The 20,453-nt window shown below is 40.4% G+C and overlaps 1 protein-coding gene across 1 annotated transcript in view; it reads right to left on the bottom strand.

Annotated features, from left to right (window-relative positions):
- Nucleotides 1-7,839: 7,839 nt before the first annotated feature.
- The window catches only part of MPHOSPH8 (M-phase phosphoprotein 8), a 26,138-nt gene continuing 13,524 nt past the window's right edge, over nucleotides 7,840-20,453 (bottom strand). The window contains 7 exon segments of the mRNA XM_009890651.1: nucleotides 7,840-8,355; nucleotides 9,250-9,333; nucleotides 10,021-10,148; nucleotides 11,494-11,648; nucleotides 16,174-16,328; nucleotides 18,268-18,354; nucleotides 19,177-19,317. Of these exon segments, the coding sequence (XP_009888953.1) occupies nucleotides 8,314-8,355; nucleotides 9,250-9,333; nucleotides 10,021-10,148; nucleotides 11,494-11,648; nucleotides 16,174-16,328; nucleotides 18,268-18,354; nucleotides 19,177-19,317 (792 nt within the window). The 3' untranslated portion in view covers nucleotides 7,840-8,313.

A 20,453-nucleotide genomic window follows, 5' to 3' on the forward strand; every position in this document is an offset into this window, starting at 1 on the left:
ACATTGAAGTTTCCAATTCTGAACAGTCCTCAGGATTAGCCAGTAGGCTTTGGTCCATGTACTCTGTAAAACCTGGGATCGAGTTCAGTTTGCATACACACAGTTATGTAGTGTCATCTACCCTGGGTGTTGGAAGCATCTCTGTGGGACTGACAGATACGAGGGTTTTAAAGGGAGATTTATGCAGCTTGATTTGGTAGTTCTGATAGTTTTGAAATTCCAAAACACCAGTTGCTTTTATGAAGTAAAAATACTTTTAAATACTGATGGGATTTCAGCGAGATGTGCAAGTTCTACTGATAAAGCAAAGAGGAATTTGGGTCAGTTCTCCTCTGTTTGTTTGGCCTAGTAAACATACTCGGAGCCGTCTCTATAGTTGTGTTAACAGTAAATAGAGAATCATAGAATCATTATGGCTGGAAAAGACCTTTAAGATCATCAAGTCCAAACGTTGTTTAACTCTACCCGGCCCACTTCTAAACCATGTCCCTGAGCACCATGTCTGGATGGCTTTTAAATACATCCAAGGGTGGTGATTCAGCCACTTCCCTGGGCAGCCTGTTCCAGTCTTCAGTAACACTTTCAGTGTAGAAGTTTTTTCTAATGTCTAACCTAAGCCTCTCCTGGTGCAACTTGATGCCATTTCCTCTTTTCCTAAACAATATATATAAAGAGAACTATATATATAAAGAACAAGCTATTTTGAGCTATTTATTAATGACACGTAAAGGATGTCCCTGCCCATGGCAGGGCGGTTGGACTAGTTGATCTTCAGAGGTCCCTTCCAACCTAAATCATTCTGTGATTCTGTAGTAGTAGTTCATATGTTTTATTGCTAATTAGAGGGGTCCTTCTACTGATTTCCAAGTCAGCTGGTAAATTGAATGTGGGAACTAAGCAGTAAAACTTCAGAGTTGCATGGGAAGTAAAGACACGATGGGGTCCTCAGTCATTCTGTAAAAAGCACGGGAAGGGCAACATGAGAGAAGAAATCTTTCTGCAGTCACACATCTCAAACTGTACTGTGAGTTACAACTAAAACTGAAAAATTGCATATGTGGTCTTTGATTCCCAAGACTGAAATAGTTCAAAATTTCTACCTGTGACAGGCAGAACCCTATTATGCCACAGAAGCTCTGTCCCCTTTTACTATTTCCCAGGTTTGCCGTGCCCTTTACTAAGGAGTTCCCTGTTACTTTCCAGTGGCAATAAAATCACAATATAAAAATAATCACACAATAATGTGTGAGATACACCAGGCTAAGCAAGCTACGAGCATTTACTCACAAAATCTAAAAAAGACAATACAGTTAAAACTTTATCAGAAAAGTGGTAGTAACAGAAAAAACACTTCATTTTTTCAAAGTTTGACTCAAAAGAGATTTTTCTATCCAGCTGACATTTTGTCCTGACCGTGTAGCTGTTGGGAATTCAGCCTTCTTGCTTGTCCTTACGTATTGGAGTACTCCTGTGCAAAAGAGCCATTTGGGAGCCTTGGCATTTGGCAGCTTTCCCAGGCGCCTCAGAATTTTTCTGTCCTCAACTTACAGTTTCCTTCCTGTGAGGGGAAGAGTGGATGGCCAAGGTTCCTTGGAGATACAAGTGTTTCTTTGACTGGCTAAATAATGACTCCTTGTCTCAGTGGAGTGATAAAATCCTTTCTTTCTCTTTCCCCATTATTCATTTGTATGTGTGTACTTCGGATTGCAGTGTGAACCTGGCTGACAAAGCCTAATGGTCTAATTACATTGCATTAAAAATTGAGGGAAGATTAGATAAAAATGTGAATGGATTGCGTTGTATTTGGGGAGCGTGTACAATAGCAAACTGTGAAAAAATGGCAAAAGACTGGGAAAGCGTCACATCAATCACATAAAAAGGTTCCACCTGCTCAGTTTGATCTTCCTTAACTTGTCACTGAGCAGTATTTTGTAGAGATGAGAGCTGGCCTTGGTGTGTCACTCACTGCTTTCCCTTCCTCAATGCTCAAATTTGCTACACCAGAAAATGCACTGGGCTCCGATTTAATTTGTAACGAGGTCACAATCTCTGTCAGGCTGCCTGCTGTTGGGGTTCCTGAACAGTGGTAGGGAATTCCGGATAACTCTTGGAAGGGCTATCTGGGAAAGTGTCAGTATTTCCCAGTCTTTATCCAGCTGTATTTGCTAATACACTGCTCTGTGGTTTGCTGGTGGAGTTCTTTTAGTTTGCTGAACTTTGATTACAAAAGCGTGTTTTCAAGGAAGTTACCACTGAAGTGTCTCTTGTAACTCCTCAGCCTGAATCATATTTATTTCCTGAAAACGTTCTCTGTTGCATTAGGCTTCAATGAAAACCCCTGGTGGCACTACACCCACAGAACTGAAGATGGCTTTCTGCTATACCGTGATGGTGTGCAAAGTGCTGCTCTTCAAGCTGGAATTACCATCTGGGGTGAGAATGCAATCATGTTGTCACTCATCAGAGCACTTAACAGTGGTGGTGACTTTTGTGATGTAATGTTTCCTTTGTTCCGGGTTATCGGTTTCTCTGCTTTATTATTGTGCTCAACACATGTTCTTTTTTTCTTCGTTGCTCTCTATGCTCTTGGGCACAAGAATAATGCTGTTATCCAATAAAACAGAAATTAAATCTGCAGAGAAGGATGAATTCGTCACTCTCACTTTAGCTGTATTCTTTCTGCTTTGTAGACAGGTCTGCCCTGTGGGCCCTGAGGGAAAAGGGCCGTTTGAAATGAAGAGGGACCAGCAGGGAGGTGGCGTGTCTCCCACCAGCACCCTGGATTGGAAAAGACACATCAGAAGAATCTGAATACTGTATCTGCTTGTCCTGTAGGAGGGGACGAGTTACAGCTTTTGTCACCTTACGGCTGTCAGCCTCTGGCAGAGAAGGTGGTACCCGGTGTTAAGCAGAGTTGAGCATTTCATAGTGAAGCTGATGTTGGCCAACTCTGATGTGTCGCTGGGGCCTTGACTCCCTTTTTATCTAAACTACTGGAAGCAGATTTTGTTTCCAGATCTTCAATAGTAGTGCTGGGAAATGGTGTTGATAAAAGGATTAAAGTTTGTACGTGCTAAAACAGGAATCAGAGTAAATGATATATTAAAAGACTGCTCTGTGGTTAAATGATTAATTTTGGACTGAAAAAAAGCCTTTAGAGTTAAATGGAATGAGTAAGAAAATATTTTCAAGCAGTAAAATATGTGACAAATTGGGAAATTGGTGGGGGGTTATATTTAAAGAAAAAAACAATAGGGTGGGTTGTGTTTACGTTGCAGTAGAGTTTAAAACAGCACAAAAATGTTAGTTACCGAGAGAAAAGCATATGAGTCAGCAACAGCTGAAATGGACTGGAAGGAAATGTTAACCAGTGGGGAGATTAAAGCTGCAGTAAGATGTCACCGTCCATGCAGTTAAGTAACCCAGTAAAAAGATGAAAAAGAAAAACCATGAGTGAAATGAATAACGAAAAATGAATTTTGATGCAATGACAATGCCACTGTAATATACCACCATTTTTTCAGGGTTACTGTATTTATTATAAAATTGCTTCAAATTAATGAATAACAGGCGGTTTATTTTTTTTTCTTGAACTCAACAAGGCAGTGAACATGAGTTGAGAACCTGACAGGAACATCCCCGAGTTCAGGAAAGGCAAATACTAAGTCCTGCAGTGGGTACGGAATAACTTGAAATTGTGCAGACTGGTTGTGAAGCAGCTTTGCAGAGGCTGATGTGGAGTCCTGAGGGATGAGTGAAGATGGTGTCCAACCCCAGCCTGAGCTCCATTAGAAGAGCACAGCTGGAATGCTGTGACCAGTTCTGGGCTCCTGAAGACAAGATACATACGGGAACAAGTCCAGTGGAAGCCACTGAGATGCTCAGGAGGTTAGAGCATAGGAGCCGTGGGGACAGGTGCTGGGGTTTGGTCAGTCTGGAAAACAGAAGGTTGGGAGGTAGGAAATGGAAAGGGGTAGAAAGGATGGAGCCAGGCTCATCTTCGAGGTGCACAGTAATGAGGAATTCTTGTATAATTTTCAGTGTACGTAAGTGTTTCATCATACCACTAATGAAAACAGCGCAAGCCAGTACTGTCTTGCTGTACTCAGTTGGTCTCCTCATAGTGGGGAACCACTGGGAGTTCCTGTTGGCCCCTCTGTGTTGGGAAGTGTGAATGTGGGGGGGGGGCAGTCTGGGGGGGCTGCGCAGGATGATGTGCACTCACAGTTTAGGGATCCTCACCCTACTGTTTACAGAAATAGGAACTGTTGAGTATTAAGACAGCAGAGCTGACAGATCTAGGAAAGCAAGGGAAATTTCAAATGCTTCACATCTCCCACGCAAACTCTTCCAGACAGGATGTCACAACCAGCTTGGTTGAAGCCTTTAAAAAAAGAAAAAACAAAATAAATATGCACGTAAGCACAGCCTGTGCAGGCTGGGGCTCTGGCTGTTATGCTTGTGGCAGCGACAGCAGCTTTTCATCCATAATAGGGATGACTGTGGTCAGCGTAAGCCATGCAGTTGCTCTAACAGGCCGAACTGGGCTTTTCTTCCCTAAATTCATATTCTCTCCAGTTGGCTATGGAAAGTCTGTACAAGTAACAGCTCCAGCAAACACAACTTCTTGTCACTGAGAGTTTAAGATGCAGGATCAAGATGTCACCACATGGGTAATGCTGTCCTCAAGTTCTGCTTGGAAACATTTCTGCTGCTGGAACATGCCCAAACAGTTACGATGAATCCAGTTTTGGAGCAGGCAGTGGTCCCCCTGGGGGTGGTGACAATGTCTTCAGTTCCCATACACGTGGTTTTAGTTGTCTTAAAAGCAGAGCTGTCCCCACCAGCGTTTTAAGAGCACATGAGAGGAGCTAACCAATGCTGAGGTCTGAGCCACCTACAATAAATGAGCCTGTGCCAGCAGTAACTAACCACGGGGGAGTTCCTTGCCATGCAAATCATGTAAGAAGCATTACAGAAATTCTTGAAAACAATTCAGTTGTAGCTATCCTGCACAACAGCTGAGACTGCTATGGAGAAACAGTTGACTTGATATCAAAAAGTACCATCTTCTGCCCGCTCCCTCCCCCCTGGCTGCTATACTTGAGGTGTTTTGAGATTTTAAGAGACCCTTTTTCAACCTTAATTTTTACTGCTTCCTCACTCCTGCTCAAATTTGTATTCCATGATGTCTTTTGTCTGCCTTTAGTGGGTTTTTTTCCTAACCTTTGTCTGCCTTTTCACTCAAACATTTTAAGACAGGTTGCACATTTATGTGGCACGCAAAAAAGCTGAGGAATTTTGAAGTGTCAGGATTCAGTGATGGGCTTGCAGCACACACCTATGATGCACCAGTAGCTGAGGAAAATGAAATTATAGTTCTCTTGCATTCTTAAAAGTCCATCACAGCTCCACATTACAGAGACTCCAGCAAAACTAAAGCCCCTGCATGATGTGTTCCAACAGCAATGCTGTCTCAGCTCCCATCCTGCTGGGCTGCAGCAGCTCTGAAAGCAGCTCTGAAAGATTTCAGCAAGAATTTACACTGGCTGTTTTCCAGTACTATATGGGAAGGCAAAGAGTGAGAACAGAACTGTAGCAGGTACAGACAGGCAGAGCGTTTTAGGACAGCTCTCAGGCATGCTGAGCAAACCCCACTGGCTAAGGTGGTAGCTCTGGGCTATCTGTCTCTTCCATATATTGAAACAGCTTTCTTCCATCCAGACTGATCAAAACACATCTCATTTTTGAAAAACGGGTGCAGAAAGCACAGAGGACCTGTGATAAAGTCAGCTGTATCACCCACCAACCCACAGTAGCTGTGAAAGAAGCCAGGAACACAAGTACTGCGCTGTGGCAGTGAACGATAATAAATCCAACCCTTCAGAGCAATTTACTGCCAGTGCTGTTCACAGGAACTGCGGCTGCTTGGCCTTGCTGACAGAGCAGCAAGAAGAAACTGAGCAAGTACTTCAAAGGTATTTCTCCACAGTTCCTAAAGAAGTGTGGTTCTTTTTTATTGTAGCTACTTTCTCTTCATCCTTTGTCCACCAAACCTTGTTCTTAGCAATTGGATAAAACCCATATAACAAAATCAGACAAAAAAAAAAAAACCCAGCTTCAAACATCTTTTCATATGCCTTTTATGCATCTTCAGTAGGGATTTTGAAGTTATATCACCAACTAAAAGAGAAAGATGACTGCAAAATCCATCCCCCAATAAATGCGTCATGCACCCAAATTTTATTCCCATGGCCTGTAAAACTCCTCCCTCTCTTCCAAATGCCTCAAGGGAAAAAAAACAAACCAAACCAAAACCCCAAACTAAACAACCCTCCCAAATCAACAGCCTTTGACAAACTACTTGCTATGTCAACTCTTGGAGCATTACCAGACATTTTGAGGTTAGACTGTACAACAGTTTCTAAAAAGCATCTATATTATATGGACATTTGTTCAAAAACATTTTGTCCCCCCAGCTTGAACATCTCAAACATTTACCACAGACCTGTGCTGTACAGAGCTTATCACACATGCGCTATACCCTTACGTGGACAATGCAGGAGTAGCTGAGGGAGGGGCAGCCATGTACGTGAAAACTGTCACTCCAACACAAGGAAACACAGATGTCCCCTTCCCTTATGTCATGCACAGTGACTAAAAAGAAATGCAGCTACACAAAGTCCCAAGTGCCGGTAGTGACATACCTGACTTTCAGGCAGTGCTTTTCATGCATTTCAGGTGTTCACACTTTGCAAAATGAGGTATCTAGCATATTTCGAGAGGTGGCAGCACCAAGTCTGTGCAAAACCCAGACTTGGTAACAAACATCCCATCAACACTGTTTGCAAAGAGGAAGGCAACTATTCTAAATCAAACCAGAAAGGAGCATATGTATCTCATGTTGCTGTTCTAGTTTTACATAGCTTAATGTGACATTCCACAAAATTGAAATAGTGTGCTTTGTTACTTACTCATTTGGCATCTCTTAAATATGAAAGTTTTAAACTTTCAAGAATCAAAACTTTAAAAACTGGTTAATTAACCTTTATATTAAAGTCACAGTTATTAAAAGGATACTTACTATATCTTCACCATTTTGATGGTGAGCACTCAAATACATTAAGAATTTATCCACAATAGTTTTGGTAATAAGACAGGCACATAGTGGCATGTAAACTACATGCGGCAACCAGAACAGCAAAGGCACAATCTGGATTTTTTTTTTTTTTCTTTTTTACGTTTCAAGATGTTGGTTCGTTTACAAAGAAAAATATTCTATACTTCACACAGAAGTATTACATTTGTATTTTATAGCACAGGACCATTACAGAACTGCTGTCATCTGATAAAATGGGTCATTTAAATAATAAAATAAAATAAAAAAAGATAGCAGCTCTTTGCACCGAGGAACTGAATATCTGACTTAAAGGGCAATACATGGATCCTCTATGTATCTTCTTGTCCAGAAAAAGCATTGCCTGCACATTTAAGGTAGTTACAAGTTTTCTGGTTTGCTATTTTCAGCTTGTATTTGTTTTCCTGTGTGTCACTTGACTAAGGACTCAGATGTGAAGATGTCTGTCTGTAAGACAGTTGCTTCTCTAACACAAAAGTAGTTTTAAAACACCGATTGCGATCCTCTATGAACTGCACCTGTTCAGATGTCTTTGTTCACACCTGCAGGCAGAGCTGCCTTTGTTCAAAGGGAATCCTGTGAAGCATAACTGTGTCCTCACTGGGAGACAACAACAGGAAAAGTTTCAAACCAGAACACAGCCCTCAGCAATTCAAAGTTAAATCTAATGCAGTGACTTCAAAGTGTAATTTCTGCCCATGGCTCCAAGAATATGACAGTTCTGCATTTTACATAGAAACATTACAGTTAGAGTAAGTAGAAAATTTTAGTTTACAAATTGAAACGGTCTTTCTATTAAAAAAGACATTTCACATAGTTACCTTAAATAGTTCTTATATGCACCATTCCACATTGTGGAAAAGCTGAAATATGCAGTCTGGACTCCACAAGTTAAGGAAAAACAGAATTATATGTATTGGCACAAATACTTACATCTACATCTGTACAAAGTAAAAAAAGCTGACAACCCTGTCCCACCAGCGCAGCGCATCACTGAACTGCTCTTGAACACACACTTTCCTACGTGACTGCCAACAAGGGACAGTGAGATGGGAACTTAGTCTTAAGACCGTGGTGCCAAAAAGTTCCAAACTGCTTTGTCAGTCTCTGAACAGAGGAATCGGAAGTATATCCAAAAAGGTGTCAGTCCCCTCAACATGCTCGCAGCCGCGGTGTCACTGCAACTGCACTCGGTACGCGCCTATGAGCAGCTTCACCTGTAAAAGCAAATGAAGATTGTTTACATGTAACTACTGTGTTAAACACTTCTAATACAAGAAAAGCATGAGACGAGGCATACAATTGCTAGTGATTAAGAAAGAAGAAGAAAAAAAAAAAGGATTTATAATGTGGCATTAACAAAATCAGCTCATAGCAGCCCTACTGAAATATGAACGGCTTGTAAAAGGACTCAAGTAGAACACCACTGCATGAGGTGGTGTTTAAACAAGTTAGCCCCATATCTGAGCTAGACATACACATACACTTTCATCTAAACACGAGTTCAATTTTTTCCCTTAAAAAAAAAAAGGCACAATAAACATTTAAGTATAAGTTTTCAAGCTGAAGATAAGAAAATTTACTGGTGCATCCTCCAAGGATAAAAATAAATGCTACCAGAACAGGATCTGTTACTCATCTTGTAACATGTAGCAGGACTACTGCCCAAACCACCTGGAAAATACAACAGACTACAGAGACTACTGAAAAGCAGACTGCATATCCTAGTAAATACTTCCAAGTTCTCCTAAACACAAAGCAAAACCATCTGTACGCAAAAAATAACTTGACACTCTATGTATCTGTTAGTCATTAAATTGACAATATAGATGGGGAAAATGTTTAGCTGTAATCACTTTATGCTGGTGCATGAACTGTTCTGACTGCAAGATAAAACCATTTAATTATGACAGAACTAACGCCCTTGGCAATGTTCCTAAGTTCTGGCAATGTCACAGGATAGAACTGTAACTGATGGGAATTGGGATGAGGAGACAGTGGGAAGTCCTTAGTTTTAGACTTGCAACATGCAAGTAGGAAGCATTTAGACTATGGAAGAGTTCTTGTACAAAAAATTAATATAGACATTTAATTTTGAGAGCATTCTGTACCTTGGCAGTAGGAGCTTCTGCCAACCGTATAAAAAGCTTGTTAAGGCCTGCAGTAGGGCTGAAGGAATAAATAAAGTGACTATCCTAAAAGGAAAGAGAAAACGGACAAAGTTAATGGCAGGATATGGCTGAAAGCGCTATGCGAGCAGACTAATAGAACACAACATTTTAACTATGCAGTTTTTGAAAGAGAGTTGTGTATGCTGCAAAGAACCTCTGGTGCAACCACAGCGAAAACAAGAAGACTTGAAAAAACATGCGTACTGATGCATTTAACAGATTAAAAAAAAATATCAAAAAATAGAAATATGACGTAGATTATTAAAACAAGGCAAAGTAGTTATATTTAAGAACTTACTTGGGTCAAGGTGAAAGGTGAAAGAAGTGAAACAGCTCCTCATTCACAATTTTCACCTGCCTGCTCAAACCAAGTCACAGAAGAGTTGAGGCTGGAAGGGACCTCTGGAGGTCATCTGGTCCAACCAGGCACCACCTGGTGCTCGAGCAGGGCCACCTAGAAGCAGGTTGTCCGGCACTACGTCCCTGCCTTCTAAGGCCTAAGTTTTTATGGAGTCTAGTATACGCAAGCTTTGTAGTTCTCTCCACATACAAAAAAGAATTAAGTTTCATTAAAAAAACCCCACCCTATCATGATAAAAAATGCTTCATCACAATACTCAAAATCCAAATTAAGGCACTAAGATTTCCCAGGCTGCTCCACAAAGACTTTATAAAGCAGTTTTACAGTCAACCAGTTATATGAAAATTTACCAAAAATACAGGGAGCTGGAATTTGTCATTTAAAACCACAGCTTGTACACTGCATGGTCCACAGAGCCGAGCAATGACTTCTTTACCAAAGAAATTTGCATGGAAAACAAAGAGAAGAATTCCAGACCCTGAAAGGGAAGGCAATTCAGTCACATGAATTTGAAATGAGATCCATTATTTAGAACTGCATACACTGAACATTTGAAGACAGGTACAAATACATATATATAAAAATATAAATATCATATAGTATATATTAAACACCAATGGACTATCAAAGCAACATGCAGAAATCCAACCTCCCAAGCCGGTACATGCCAGCACAGAACACAAGTGACTTGGTCACTAAATTAAGGTCTATGGCAGCAGAAAGTATTTTATGTGGCTGCTCGAAAGGAAAGTAAAATGGATACAGCAATTCTTGGTACGGTTCACCTCTGTGGTTTTAGGTTTACTTAAAGAGATTTATGGAATTTTATGTGGTTTGGGTTGTCTATTCTTTTGGTAGGGACAACCGAGCCAAGTCAATTACAGATATTTACAAGCTGCACCAAAATTCCATAAGCAACAATCTTCAATACCCACAAATGCCTCATTTTAATACATAAACTTATATAAGGTTTCTAAATTCTATAAAGAATACCAATAATCAAGAACTGGAAGACTTATATTACAACTCAACAACCAGTAAACCAGGCAGACACAACCACTTTCAATCTTAGTTTAAGTAGTATTTCAGTCACATTAATGTATTACTTCAAGAAAAATCGGTATCATTAGGGATCTTCCTGATACACTCAAAAGGTGACTAAAAATGACTCGGCTAAGCCAAGCATCAGAGATTAGTGTCTGGATTCCTGAAAGAACAAAGAAATGTTCCCAAGTATCTTGGGAATTTGATTCCCAGCTTTTTCAAAGGGTCTGTGGGCAAAACAGAGCTGACTGATTGATGCTGGCTTCTTTTTCATAGTGTTTCTAGACTGCACTTGATTCATGACAGCGCTGTGACAATACTCCGAGACTCCGGTGCGTTAGGTACTGTCTACAAAACACTATGAGATTTTCTAAGTCTGCTCTTAAGATTTTTCAAAATTATTAATTGTAAGGTAAACCACTCTTTTGCTGTAATACCTGTCACTTGGTTAATGTAACCCTCGCAAAGCTAACATAACCCACAAACAGAGGAAAGATGGTGTGTGTGGCAATAAAAAAACCTTAAAAAACCCCCACCAACATTCACACAAACCCCACCCACAATGCATCAAAACATCGCTGTTCTCCCTATACTCCATAATCAGACCATTCTTATTGTAATACACTGCAATATAATACGTCATATATAAAAAAAATTTGCATAACAGATACTCTAAGACATTTTTACGAGGCAGTTTCTTAACACACTATTCTACCTTTTTTCTTCCCTCCCCCGAAAATCAAACAAAAACCCCACCACAACAACCACCCCCTCCCTACCTTCTGGCACGTTTTGTGGGGGTTTGTAGTTAAAATCCGTAGAAAAGTCTGGCCCTTCACAGAGACGATGACAGGCAATCGGAAAGACTGGCTCCAGCAAAACAAGGCGAGCTTCAAAATAATCCCTGATGGTATCTTCTGCTACTCTTGAGAGCCTAAAATACCAAACAATGAGGCCTGTACTTCACATAGTAAAATTACTTTATCAGACAGACTTAACGAGAGCTGATGCAAAAAAAGGATTCCAGGTTACCTTTTTGGACTCCCGATTTTCAGGAGTGAATCCCTTCATCACTTCATCATCGTTTACACATACATGAACCCCAAATCCCAATACTTTCTTAATAAAACATTTTATCAGTGATCTGATTGTGAAATTCATCTATCGGGTCCACAATAATAAAAAGCTGATACAAATGTGCTGCAGCAGACTAACAAAGAATTCCAACTAACCACATATTTTGTCCCCGAAACACCATTACGTACCTAGTGGCTAAACAGAAACAGACAACCGCTTCCCCAGTGTGGCTGATTTATCAATCTGACTGCAAGTATAATGTAAAAATATATAAGTCACTGTGTAATTTTACTGGCAATAATATCAGAAAAATGCAGTTCCCAGTTAAACTCTACTAATAATGCAGTGAAACAGTAGAGGCATTACCATAAAAGAGCCAAATTGAGGGCGTGCGTTTGTTTTTTGGGTTGGGAGGGGGGGGTTTAATGTTAGTGAGTAGCCTATCCTTCAGACAGACCACAGTAACCACCAGTATTGGCACCTGTACAAGCAGGTTACTAAGTAATCCTCTGCAGAGAGCTGTTTTGACACAAATGGGTTTTAAAGGCTTTTGCAAGGCCAAGGTCCTGACTTGCAGCTTTTTCAGCTATAATTGAGAGCAGGCTCCCCCCCCGCTGCGCTAGATGACATTGCCATCTGCGCAATCTAAAACTAAAGCATTTGATAGGACAGAAAGAAACCACACGAACTGCCACACCAAAGCAAGCCCAGAAGCCCATCTAGCCTCTAGACAAAGCCATATTAAATATAGGAGATTAACCAGTTTGGGTACACTGTCCTAGTTTCCAGCGATCCGATTTGGAGGCACCCAAAACTAGAGACAAATCGCACCTCTCCTTAGATCTACTGAATCCCTTCCACAATCCCATGCATTTGTGACCACACCATTCTGCAACAATGAGATCCACAATTCAGTTTTTCTGTGCAAAATATTCCTCCATTTCAAACCTATCACTAAATCGTTCAACAGGATGGCGTGTAGAACCTGCCTCATGGCTTTGGGTTACCTTCTGTTGTTGTTTTCCAATTTTATTTTAAATTTTGACCTTTTAATGTGTCCCAAGGTGACATGTACCACCGCCCTGGGCCTGTCCTCACAGAAGCTACCCTGTATCTCTCATCATCTTTACTTTTCCTTTTTGCTTCATCTGTTTTTGAAATAAAGTAACTGGAATGGCACGTGATATTTAAGGCATCCAGACCCCATGGATTTACATTTTATTTTCAGATCCACTACTACTATATTATCTTCCTTTTTGACTGACAAGAAGCACTGAACTGCTATTTTCAGGTAATGACTAGAAGCTTCCTCAATTGGCAAGAGCTGTGTTACTCCCTGTGTAATTCACGTTACTAGTGATACCCCACGGACATCACTTTGCATTTATCAATATTTAATTTCAACTGCCATTTCACTGGCAAAATTACATGTTCAAGATCTTCCAAACTTCATTATTCAGATTAGCGCAAACTGAAGGTGGCAGGTTTTAAACAGGAAACAAACTGGAAAAGGCATCAAATAGCAAATGAGTGACAAAGTTTCAATACACTGAGCAGCAGGTACCAGACCACTTTTATCTGCATGCTTGCTGTTGCCTTCAAAATCTTAACTCACAAGTCATGCCTTCCTTCCCTGGGGGAAAATCAGCATACTCCATTTATTCACTTCAATTGCCCCTGCTGACTTCCACAAATTTTCTTGTTTGAAAAATCGTTAGTTTTTATATTGTTAGCACTTTTTTTTTTTTCATTTAGCCTGCTAGATAAAGAAAAATATTCCTTATAGCTTCTGTCTGCTCAGGACAAAAGTTTGATGTGATGATCTACAATACCTCAGACAAACTTTACAGTGCATTAAAAATACTGGCATGACAATACTTTCCTACCAGTGTGAAACTGGATCAGAACACATTAGTTCAGAAAAAATCAGTAGCACAAAGTCTAGTTGGAAGCCAGTCACTACTGGTGTAGCCCGGGGGCCAGTACTGGGTCTGGTCCTGCTTAACATCTTCATTAAGAGCCTGGATGGGGCAGAGCGTACCCTCAGCATGTCTGCAGATGAGACAAAGCTGGGAGGAGTGGCTGACACACCAGAAGGTCATGCTACCATCCAGTGGGACTTCAACAGGCTGGAGGAATGGGCCAACAGGAACATCATGAGGTTCAACAAGGACCAGTGCAAAGCCCTGCACCTGGAGAGGAACAACCCCAGGCACCAGCACATGCTGGTGGCCACCCATCTGGAAAGCAGCTTGGAAGAAAAGGACCTAGTGGCTGAACATGAACCAGCAACGTGCCCTTGCTGCAAAGGTGGACCATGCTAAGCTGCACTAGGCCAAGTACTGCCAGTAGGCCAAGGCAGGGCATTCCCCTCTGCTCATGACTGGTGAGACCACACCTGGAGTACTATGTCCAGTTCCAGGCTCCTCACTACAAGAGAGACGTGGACATACTGGAAACAGTCCAATGAAGGGCCACAAAGATGACGAAGGGACTGGAGCATCTGACACACGAGGACAGGCTGAGAGAGCTGGGACCGTTCAGCCTGGAGAAGAGAAGGCTCCGGTGGATCTTATCAATGTGTATATATCAATAAATACCTGAAGTGAGGGGGCAAAAAGGATGGAGCCAGGCTCTTTTCAGTGGTGCTCAGTGACTGGACAATGGCTTATGGGCACAAACTGAAACACGGGAGGTTCCCTCTGAACATCAGGAAACACATTTTTACTGTGAGGGTGACCGAGCACTGGCACAGGTTGCCCAGGGAAGTTGTGGAGTCTCCATCACTGGAGATACTCAAAAGCCATCTGGACCGGGTCCTGGGCAACCAGCTCTATGTGGCCCTGCTCAAGCAGCACACTTTGACAAGATGACCTCCAGGGGCCCCTTCCAACCTCAACCATTCTGTGTTGCTGTGACTGTCTAATTTTGTAACTGAGTTCCTACGTAACTGAATTCATACGCAAATACAATCTTGCCCTGGAAATGTCTTTATTTGTATTTGACTGGTTTGCACTAAAACATTTTTTACACGACACTCCGCTTTGCAAACGTTCCACAGATTTCTCTGCCTTACAGAAGGGCTCCCTAACCTCCATTATGACCACTGCTGCAATGATCATACGGGAGGGTTTGCTCATAGATCTTACTTTTTAGACTTCTTAGTCTAAAAAAGACTTTTCAGACTTTTTAGTACACTTCAATTTAGTATTTAATAAGGTTCTAAAGGAAAGAGCACTAATGACTATTTAAAATAGAATAAGAATATTGGGGGTTGGACTAGATGATCTCCAGAGGTCCCTTCCAACCCTAACCATTCTGTGATTCTGTAATATTGGTAGTACTACAGCACGTATCGGTGACCATTACAAGGCAGTTTCTGTCAAGATAAGATTTAGGATGTTAGCTTATGGGAAACACAAGAGATCAGAGACAGAAAACAGCCAGGGCTTTCTAAGCACTAAAATAGAAGAGAATGAGCTTGGACTACAAACTATGTGACAGATTGTCTTATATTAGATAGATAAATCATTAGGATAAAATCATCATAGAACAGTAAGAGGGTCTTGCACTGAGACAGTGTTCTTCCAGCACTAACCATAACTATTCATGGCAAAATCTCACCTGCTGCAGAAGCTTCGAGACCCTCCTTGAGTCTTCTCCAAGTTTAGAGATTGTTGGTTACAATTTTCTGCCCTGATATGTTAACTATCAGTATTCCTCCAAACTGCTATTTAAAGAGCTTGCTCCTTCTCTTTATGTTTGTCTCCTTTTAGTATTCAGCTCAGTGTATTTTCACATGACCATATGACATGAACGCTTCACATACCACACACACTGCACTGCACTTCAGCCACTCTGTTGTGTGCTGAAGACTTTTGTTTCCATCCTTTACTGGCAAGAAAGCTTTACCCCTGGCACTCTCAGCTCACAGCTGACGTTTAAGGGTCCAACACCACCCTAACTATGTGCACCGACTTTTCATGATGTTTTTGTTTGGTGTTCTTTTGTTTGTTTCTAGGTTTTTTTAATGCTTTTTAGAAAGGTGCTTTATTTGGCATGCCCTAATAAGACTTTACATTCAACTACCCAGTGCTTATACACTTTTTAGTTTTCCCAGTTGCTGTATTTCTAGTTTAAGGAATCTTTCACTTCTAGAAATTCCCTCTTCCTCCTTTCCCAGTGTTTAAGCAAGTGTCTGTTAATTCTGTTAGCTCATGTCATTTTCATTTCACATCACTTATCAGTTAGCTTTCTGCCCAAATCAGATCTGTTTTCTTTCCTAAAATCTCCCCCTCTTTCCCCTTGACTTAAACCAAAATTATGACATGCTTAGTATTGCAAACTTCACCAGAACAAACTTCAAAGTACAGTTTACTCACGTTTCCAAATGACTCTTGAGCTGCTCGTACACCAGTACATTATTGCATTGTTTCGCAAAATGCAGCGCACTGTTCTGATGCTTTGACAAAATGTTACAGTCTGCTCCACTTTCAATCATGAGCCGCACTATATCAGAATTCCCTCTTTTACAAGCCTGTGCAGAAAGTAAGAAGATGGAAGGATGGACAACAACAACAAATCCCCTGTTAGAACACAGCACAACATTGAAGTAAGCGGAAGTGCAGAAATTAATTAAAATCCAAAGTTAGTTACAATTCAGAAAACAAGTTTATGTATTTGCTCTGTGAATGCTAACTCAACTCCAAACTCAGGATCACACTCCGTAAATATTTTATCTTTACCCAGGCAACACTACGCATCTGATCCCACAGAAACAGCAACACTCAGGATTACCAAGTGGACTTCATTAGAAAAGAAATTTAAAAAATAGATAGAACAACCCCAGAAGTTCTGTGAAAACACCTAACCTGCTGGAGTTCAGTAACTGTAAACTTTCTTGCAATTGTTTACCTGAATAAATGGGTTTCTGCAGAAGTATTCAGAATAACTAAAGGAACACTTGCAAGTGTCTGTTTCTAGGAATCTTAAATGATACTTCAGGTGTGCAGTAAATTAACAGAATTTGCCCCAAATTGTTATTTAGCCATGTTAAGACAGTCACTGTGGCCAACTGCCGAAGTGTCCAAGGCTGTTCAATGTTACTTACAGCAAGAATTTCAGGGCATGTCAACCAAAGACTTGACAAAAGTATACGAAGGTCTAAAGAAAGCCTTACTTTGAAGAATGCAACCACATGGTCTTCATCATTTGTTTTTAAACATTTCACTCAGACAAATTAGGGATAGACACAAGAGAGAGAAATTTCTAACTTCTCAAAGGCCTCATGAAGATAACTTCTGAAATTTGTTTCAGCTCTGAACTTTCATCTGTGCTTTCCATACATAATCTTCCATAAATAAATAAAACCATCTGCCCCCCACAAACAAAATCCCACAAAAATTCCACACTACCCCAGAGAAAAGAATTAAGTGCCAAAATTTTTTCCCCTCTCTTTTAAAAAGTATGATCCAACTCCTAAGATTAAATAATAGTGACTCGCAGACATTTATACATTTATCCACACACGGCCAAACTTGTTCCAGTAAGTTACTGGAAATGAAGACCAAATTTTTTTGTATCTGCACAGCATAACAAATACCCGGAGTAAGTTACTGTTGGCTGCCAATTAGAAAGCATGTACAGCTCTGCATCAAATACTAATAGAACCTTTAAAAACAACGAAGGTTAAAACTGAGGTTCACGGAGGCAGCCAAATTATGAAGAGATTTTGGACTGAAGCAGCTGAGGAAGCCACAAACATGTTACCGTTTTCTTTACAGAAAATGTGAATTCCCCACACTTGTTAAGCCTTGCAGAGGATAGAAGAGAAACAATAACACATTTGTCTTGGACAGAAAAGCTCTTGTAACCTCTTCTGCAAACACTGCCTGAAACAGCCTACATATAAATACAGCAAGTTTATCAGGAAGGGGAACTTTGATGAAATTATTTGATATAAACAACAAAAAAAATATTAAGAGGAGCACAGACCATTTTAAGGGTCTCACAATTCTCCCATTGCAAAAAAAATAATTAAAAAAGAAATTAAAAATTTCCTTTGTGATGGAGGGAGTTAAGGTGCAGACCAGGCATTGGGAGGGAGACTGCAAACGGGTTATTTTATTTCTGGCCTGCAATGAAACGGCAAAAGTCAATCACAGCAACACCCAAGGGAAAGATTCTCCTTTCTGGGTTTTTTCTCTTCCAGTTTTAAGACTGCATATGCATTTCTTCGAGCAAAACAATGGAAGAGGATGATGAGCCACATTTAGCACGGTACACTGATGGCATCTGCATTTATTGTTTAGACATAACAGTACATTGAAAAAAAAGGATTAAAGATTAAGAGTAGTATTTGTATTTCAAATATAGTACATGTTCCCTAAATCAATTCTACAAATACACTCTTATGTTTTATTAGTTTGCCAAATGTGTTTACTATCAATCCTTGCCAGTACAAACATTAATTTTACCTTCATTAAAGCAGTTTCACCACTGCTCTGCTGCATGTTCACATATGCCCCAGCTTCCAGAAGAATAGCTACTGTTGTTAGAAAATTCTAAAAAAAAAACCACAAAACAAAACAAAAACAAAACAACCACCAAAACCACAAGACAAGTAAGTAGAAAATATTCTTGTTTTGTTTCTGAATATATAGTGACATTTATTTAAAATCCATCAGTAAAATCCAAAGCATGAGGCATGACACAATTAACATTTGCTCTTTGCTAGTTATGGGAGAGACATTCAGACTCAGGCAAGTAGACAGCCATGGGTATTTACAATTCTTTTTTCTAAATCTTGCAATAGTGAACACCCCAGGAAGAAAACAGTACGTTTGCATTATTCATCAAACTGGAATCATGCTCCCTTTTGGCCTTTTATCTGATGTACATAAGAAAACACATAACTTGAACAAAAGAGCTCACCGATGAAACATCCTCTAACTTACTGGTCTAATTGGTCTTAGTCTGAGCAGAGCTTGCCACCATCTCCATCTCCTAACTCCCAACTAGTAAAATCTGCTTAATCAGATATTTGCTCTCAAAGTCTCCCAAGTTTGGATCCTGTGTAGCCAGAGATCATAACAAGCAATTCCAACACAAGAACTTCAGCCCTCATGACAGACAAATTCAGGGATATCCTTTGCCTCCACTTTCCCTCTAGGTAGCCCCATGACATTCTCTACTCAGGGCAGGGTTTGTGATCAGAATTTATTTACACTAGAGTAACCACAACTGCTGAAATTATGCTGTTAAGGTCACCCTGCTACATCCTGCTAACTGCTTTCTGGCATCCTCCAAGGGAAAAAAAAAAAGTGCCACTTTTAAATGGAAGTAAAAGAGCCGAGAACCACAAATACAACAATAACCACACCAACCTTTTCAGCAGCGTGTATCAATGCAGTTGTTCCATTTTTCTGTCTACCATTAACTTTAGCTCCTTTCCTGATTAGGACCCGGAGAAGGTCATCATGCCCACCAGCAGCAGCAAGCATTACCAGGGTCATTCCACTTGAGTCCTGCAACAAGAATCATTGCCATTAAAAAACAAAAATAAATTAAAAAATCACATACTTGAAGATAAATTAAAGCCACAAGACAAAAAAATGCAAGTGCGTCAACAGGTTTCACAAAGATTCCCCTCCCTGGCAGAAGAATTCACACATACATGGCTGCCACATACTGACAAAGCATCACCTCCCACTTCTTTTGTTCACAGCCCTCACACTCCGAGCTCCATAATCTGCAAAACTTGTAATAAAGAAAGAGGAAAACCAGAATGAGCCAGGAAGAAAGGTAGCAAGGTATCTGAGGGTGGGGAAGACAGCAAGAGAGTGGAAAAAGAAATCAACAGCCACTGGAGGAAAACCACAATGGCTCAAGTCAGCTGCTACCACAGTGCTGCTTTTGGATTTTATCAGAGTGTACAGATGAAGAGACTTCTGTGAGGGGCCAGTCTCCTCACTCCGGCATTTTCCTCCAGACACTATGATTCAAAGAACATGTGCTTGCCTCAGTAGTTCATTTGACATTTTTTCTACCATGCTACAGAAGTCTTAGCATAATAAGTAATTCCCAAAATGCTACATAATGCAACCACACGAGATCATCAGTGAAAATACTGATATCAGAGATTTTAATCCTCAAAAATGGAACAATAGTACTATTCAACAGCAAAACAGATCCTTGAAAGAAAAAACAGTAAGAACACAGCTGATGAAGAACTGGCAGAAAACTAATTATTCCTGGAGTGAAATGGTCCCAGTCTGTCAAACAGAACCCTCAATTATATTTTTCCTTTGCACGTATGGATGTTTTACCTAGTTTAGCCACTTGACCTATCATCATTCCTTACACCATGTAAAGTTCTACATTTAACATTCAGTTAAATCCAGTGGGCAAATCTGCTGCAAATCCAGCTACTGGGATACTTCTACCAAACTTCACTTCTACCAAACTTCACTTCTACCAAACTTCACTTCTACCAAACTTCACTTCTACCAAACTTCACTTCTACCAAACTTCACTTCTACCAAACGTCTTTTTTACTTTGGAAGAAGTGGATCACAATATTGAAGCCTCAAATTCTGTGCTCCCTTTTCTCACCTTGTGCTTTTTTTCCCCAAGGTGAGACACAAATCTGCTACAAGGAAGA

The sequence above is a fragment of the Charadrius vociferus genome, unplaced genomic scaffold (assembly GCF_000708025.1).
Source record: "Charadrius vociferus isolate BGI_N301 unplaced genomic scaffold, ASM70802v2 scaffold278, whole genome shotgun sequence".
Classification (NCBI taxonomy): Eukaryota; Metazoa; Chordata; class Aves; order Charadriiformes; family Charadriidae; genus Charadrius; species Charadrius vociferus.